The 6,000-nt window shown below is 45.7% G+C and overlaps 1 protein-coding gene across 1 annotated transcript in view; it reads left to right on the top strand.

The window, feature by feature from the left end:
* The first annotated feature begins 3,078 nt into the window (after positions 1 to 3,078).
* The window catches only part of LOC148029555 (tRNA-thr(GGU) m(6)t(6)A37 methyltransferase), a 68,557-nt gene continuing 65,635 nt past the window's right edge, over positions 3,079 to 6,000 (top strand). The window contains exons 1-4 of the mRNA XM_087688727.1: positions 3,079 to 3,289; positions 3,396 to 3,517; positions 3,608 to 3,711; positions 3,887 to 4,082. Coding sequence (XP_087544853.1) covers positions 3,214 to 3,289; positions 3,396 to 3,517; positions 3,608 to 3,711; positions 3,887 to 4,082 — 498 coding nt within the window. The 5' untranslated portion in view covers positions 3,079 to 3,213. The remainder of the gene's footprint in view (positions 3,290 to 3,395; positions 3,518 to 3,607; positions 3,712 to 3,886; positions 4,083 to 6,000) is intronic.

Here is a 6,000-nt window from a genome sequence, read left to right as displayed (position 1 = left end):
GGTGTGTAAATGATTTACTAGCTAGAGCCCCCCTGGCACCTTAACCACCTTCTACTTATATACAATCCTTGTTAGAAGACCTCTTGCCATCAGAGTCAGTCCATGCTTCCGCGGTAGTAAAAACATCCCCTCTTGGTATGGGAATTCAATACCTATCCTTGGGGGAGGTATAGGGCTCTTGAATTTATATATGTTCTAATACTTAATTCAACCAAGATCTAATCTAAGAAAATTACAAACAAGATTGATATCTTCAAGCAATTTATACATGTTCCAAGGCTTAATTCAATCAGGATCTAATCTAGAAAATCACAAACAAGATTGATGTCTTCGAGCAGTTATGACTTCAATCGATCATGCAACTTTCAAATGATGATTTATCTAGTAGCAATTGATACTTGAATTTTACATAATGAACTCTTTCCCTTGGAATTTAACTAAAGGTATCTAGATTTTGGGGTCTCTAACTTCCTACTTTAAGGTTTATTATTGTAACTAAGTTTCTTGGCCTTATGTTAGTTTCTTTAACTTAGAAATATTTCCGGTCTTAAAATCTTCTATCAGATCTTCTAGACTAAACTATATCCTTGACTAATTTCTTCAGGGTTCGTTCTTAATAAATCCGTCTTGAAAAATTCCTCATGATTTCTTTTGAGTTCTAGAATTTCGTAGTTTCCCTAACAATTTCTAGCCTATAAGATGTTCTAATAATTTACCAAGTGAATACTCTAAGATCACAGTATTTCTTAAGAGACTTATATTATTTCTATTGAGTTCGGATATAAATTTTTAGAGAAAAAACCAGTGGTATCAAAATTGGTAAAGGGTTGTTATCTGTGCTCATGACTCCATTAGTGACTCCCATGTGCTCGCAACTCCAACTGTTACTTCCACATTAGTAGGGTCATTCACGATTTCCGCTTTTGAATTCTTTTTCTTTGGGGCCATGACGGAAATATGATTCATAGAAGAAGAAAAGCACGGTAGTAATAACGGTTAGCAAGGGTGTAAGACTCTCGATGGTGATGATCGTTATTGCGGAAGTTAATGTTATAGGCCTCGCAGATGGTTCTTCTTGCCTCATGGAGAGCAATACTTCTCTCTCTCTCTAATAGATGGAATAGGGACGAGAGTAGAGGTATGACTTCTAATCGGATTATAGAATAGGATAAAGTTCTTTAGTGTCTTCTCTTCTCGGATTAGAGTAGAAGAGGATAAGAGACCTTCAGCATATCCCCTTCCTTGGGTTGAATGAAATGATATCTCTTCATCTCGAGGAATAGAGTCTCCTCCTTCTCGATCAGCGTCTCGTCCTCGTCAAGATTGCTCTTGTCCCCCTTCTTGGTCATCCCCAAGCCCTCAAATTATAGTTTCGTAGGGGGTAAAAGAGAGAACACTTGCTTTTTAGCATTTTTCGATGATAAAGAGAGGATGCTTTCTTTTAGCACTTCTGATGACATCATTGATGACGTTAGAGAGGGAGCTCCATTTTTGTAGCATGAAGATAAAAAGTTATGAATATATGGGCGAGCACCACGTGACGCGTCATTGGGCGACCATCACTCCAAGGCTTACGCCCAAGGCGACGACTAAGGCATAAACCTTGACATACCTGGCAACAGGCTACGAAGGCTTCATTGGTTGCGTGCAAGAAGCTCCCACTAGCTTGTAGGAAAATCTTCCCTGGAAGTCACCCATCCTGGCAGTGTTGTCACCCAAGTGCACTTAACTGGCAAGTGACTATCCACTAGGCTAGTTCTTTTTGTTGTTCTATACTACAAATATAGTTTTAATAAGCTAGTCTTGGGAGGATCTCCCAAGTCTTTCTTTCATGAACTGGCATATAATACCCTAATAATAATAATTATTATCTTCATAATGAGAGTTAGTTTCATAATTAGAGCTAGTTTTTTTTAAATGTGCAACATAAATCAATTTTCTTTGGAATGTATACACATATTAAAATAAATTAGTAATGGAAACATTACAGATAAAGATTATTCTCATTATACTTTGAAGCTACTTGGGTACCTCATATTGGATGTACTGACACTTTGGTTGTCATGTATGCCTATGAATATGTTTATGACAACCTTTGGATGTACTGACCTAGTACTTATATCTGTCAGGGTGTTATCAATGGTATTTATATACTTTAGGGTTACATATCAAGCTTTTACTCAATGGGTTATGCATTTGGTAGCTCTCTTCGTTTACCTTTGAGACCTATCCTGTGCATGATGTCCATGCCTATTACATTTATGGTTTTTGTCAGAAAGAGTTGGCTTCAAAACCATACATGCAGCTTATGCCTCAGTGCCGGTTATTCTTAGCTTATCCTTTCTTGGTTGCTCATAGTTTGTTGTTGGCATATTGATGCAGTTTATTATAGCATGTCATTTTAATTTTGTACATTCTATTTGATGGCAATCACTTGGACTTGATAGTCTTTTGCTTACAGTTTGTGGATAGCTCATCACTTTGATAGTATCTCTAGTCTCCTGGTTGAGTTAGTAGTGGTTTTGGGGTTGATTTGCTAGTTGTGGGGGACACTTTTTGTACGGCTCTCTATGCTAAGGATATGCTGAAATTGTAGCATGTTGAGAGTTCCCTCCTCTTGACAAAAGAGGTGAACAAAAAGAATGTGGATGTTTCTCCTACATCCCAAGCATTGACTGTGAGAGGTTGGCAAGATGGAAATGGCCGTAGTAGAGGCTCTAACATGTCCGAGCCCAGGACACGTGGACAGTCTCACAATAAATCCCATGGCCGTAAGTCTGATCTTACTTGCCATTATTGTGGAAAAACATATCATATTCGACCATAGTACTATAAAATGCATGAAAACAAGTGCAAGGAAAATGGAAAGGGTAAAATGCAGGACAAGAATGATAATCACAGCATTGTATCTAACAAGTCTAGTGTCACGATTGAGAAGATTAATATGGTACAATATGATGCATGTGATGATATTATCTTGGGAGCTTTTTCTTTGGGTGCTTTAGTGTTGACCGATGCTTTGTGAAGATATACTTAGTGTTGGTTGAGAGAGGCACCAAAGAAACTCTCGAATGCCACGACAAATCATTAGAGGCGTAAGACCCGCATACGGAATGAAACCCGGAAAAAAAAGAGTTAAGTCTACTTTCGACTCTTGTCATGATGCAGCTGTCCGAATAAGTTTTGCACCGAAGCTGCTGAAGTTAGTTCGGTATGGCGAGTGCCATGGCCATGATGGAGGGCAACTGCATTCTTCTGTTTCTCGTTGCTGCGGTTGCTACTCTTCTAGGTATGTATCGAAAGCTCTCTCCGCTGCTGCCGTGTGGCTTTTGTAATACAAAAGTCTCGGCGAGCGAGCGAATCATTTATGGGGGGCGGGGTGGGGTCTCTTTCAGTGCAGAGATGGCAGGGCAAATGCAAGCAGCTGCAACGGCAGGTGGCGAAGCTGGAGGCTGCACTCAAGGACTCGGTGGAGCTCCGAGCTGCTGAGCGGACAGGGCGGATCCGGGCTCAGCAGGTTGCTCTTACAGCGATAGCCAATTACTTACTTATTAGTGTGTTCATCTGCAGCCGAATTGACTTTGTTCTTCCCACAATGGAGTTCTAGAAATTAAGGCAGTCGCTTCTGGAGAAGAGCAGCATCCATGATATCAGCACCAGATCGTACCCCATGGTTCCTATAGGCTTTATCCAGTCATGCTTCTCCACAAGGTACCCTGAACTCCAATGCAGTTTGTACGATCATCAAGTTATTGTTCACTTGCTCAAGCACCCTTGTACAAATATGATAATCAACACACATATGGATAATGCTACAAGTACATATGAAAATGAAGATATGGCTTTCATGCTTTTCTTGCAAAATGACAAGCACATTTTGTGGCAGAAATGGGACACCGCGGCAGCCACTGATTGTGCCACTAGCAAGGGCGTGCTTGCTACTGCCACCAGATGGAGTGCCTGCCACTGCCTTGGATGGGTTAATGGAGTATTCGCATTGCTGGATTTTGTACATTTTTCATGCTAATACAGACCTTCCCCATCTTTGGAAGCAACCAAACCACCAAGAATTCAAAGCTAAGGTCAGAATTCCTTTTGGCAGACCAAGTAGTTGTCATTCAGACAGGGTGTGGACTTGGTTTTAACACTTAAATGGTAACATGATGAATTGCTGGTAAACACCATGGCTGGGCATGTGTGCATGAGAGAGAGAGAGAGAGAGAGAGAGAGAGAGAGAGAGAGAGAGAGAGTGTGTCGCGATGCTGCCGTCGGTGCGCCCCGTCCTGTCGTCGCCTAGACCTGCGCGCCGCCTGACGACCTGCCTGATGACTGCCGCCTGACGCCTGACTGCCCGCGCGACGACTTGACGACCTGCTTGACGACCAGCCTGCGCGCCGCCTGACGACCTGCCTGATGCCTGACAACCTGCGCGCCACCTGACGACCTGCCTGATGCCTGACGACCTGACGACCTGCCTGATGCCTGACGACCTGCGCGCCGCCTGACGACCTGCCTGCGCGCCGCCTGACGACCTGCCTGAAGACCCACCCGCCGACGACACCCGCACTTCACAGGTCTGCATCGTCCCTGCCTCTTTTCCTGCCGTCGCATCCGTCCTCTGCCGTGGCCATCAGGTCCAAACCCGCTCGCCCTCTGCTGTGCGACTGTGGCCCACTGCAAGGAGTTCTGCTTGACGTCTCCCCTCGGACGTTGCACACTCACCTGGATCTGTGCCCTCAGCTGCTCGCCTGCCTTCACACGCCCTATTCGTCAGGGGTTCACCGGCGCGCGTCTGTCCTGTTCTGCACAGGTGCCCCGTTGCAGTCCTGTTGCTGCAGCCAGGTGGTTCCCTGATTGTGCCGGTCTGCGGGACTTGCGGAGCGAGCAAGAGAGAGAGACAGAGAGCGAGAGAGAGAGAGAGAGAGAGGAAGGGACAGGCAGATAGACATTTTACAAGGACAGATCTGTGCCGAGGAGGCAGCAGATTATTGAAGAGCAGAGACTGTAGACAGTGCATCCTGCTGCTGCAGTGAGGGAGCGAGCGAAAGAGAGAAGACAGCGGTATGGCTGGCCTGGATATGGATTTTCTCGACCGGACGGTGGCAGCCCTTGGCCCTGATTCCGATACCGAGGAGCCGGAGGATATGGTGCCATGCACGGAGGAGCCGCCTCCGGGTTCTGAACTGCCGCCGGCAGGCAAACGCTCTAAGCACACTTCAGACGAGCCAATGGGTCCTCAGGACCGTTCCTATGCGCAGGTTGCCTCCGAACCTGTGGATTCGCAGGAAATAGACTGGGAGCATTTGCTGGACTTTGCCAATACTCTGCTTGGCGATTATGTCCAGCATAATAATGAAACTTTCTCTGCTGCGGCTGCGGATGATGTGCTGGAAGCGACAGTGGACCCAAAATCAGTCTTGCGGTCCTTCTCGGTGTTCTATGACCGTGCAGTTATACTTTTTTTCACCGGCAGGATCCCAGTGCTCTCACATATTCGCCAGTGGATGCACCACTTATTGCAAGGGGAGTATGTTGAGGAGATCTTCCTTGGCCCTCGCGGCTTTTATGAGGTGCTGTTGAAATCTGAATCGCATCGAGCTGAGCTACTGTCCAAGTTGCCACTATTCTTTGACCGCCGCTTGGTCCATGTGGTACCATGGCGCCCTATGGCTGACTTCCAGCGTCTGCTTCAACGCGAATGCCCGGTGTGGGTGGAAGTGGAAAATTGTCCAGCGGTATATTGGCCATTGTTGAAAGACGCGATGGCGGTTGTGGGCACAGTGCTGGTTCCCCCCAGCCTCAGGGCTATGAACCGAAACCGTCTATGCATGTTATGGGATACGGCCAGGAAAAGGCCTGCGTGGCTTCGCCTCAATTGCGCTGGCATGCATCCTTTGCATTTTCGCCTGAAATGGGGCAATTTTGCCGGACACTGCTTTTCATGTGGTAAATTAGGGCATTTTGTAGCTGAATGCCCGGAACGGCAACTGTCTTCTGAGG

The sequence above is a fragment of the Lygodium microphyllum genome, chromosome 11, assembly GCF_053477565.2.
Source record: "Lygodium microphyllum isolate KBCC chromosome 11, Lygodium_microphyllum_v1.1.10, whole genome shotgun sequence".
Lineage (NCBI taxonomy): Eukaryota > Viridiplantae > Streptophyta > Polypodiopsida > Schizaeales > Lygodiaceae > Lygodium > Lygodium microphyllum.
This window is presented reverse-complemented; position numbering and strand designations above follow the sequence as displayed.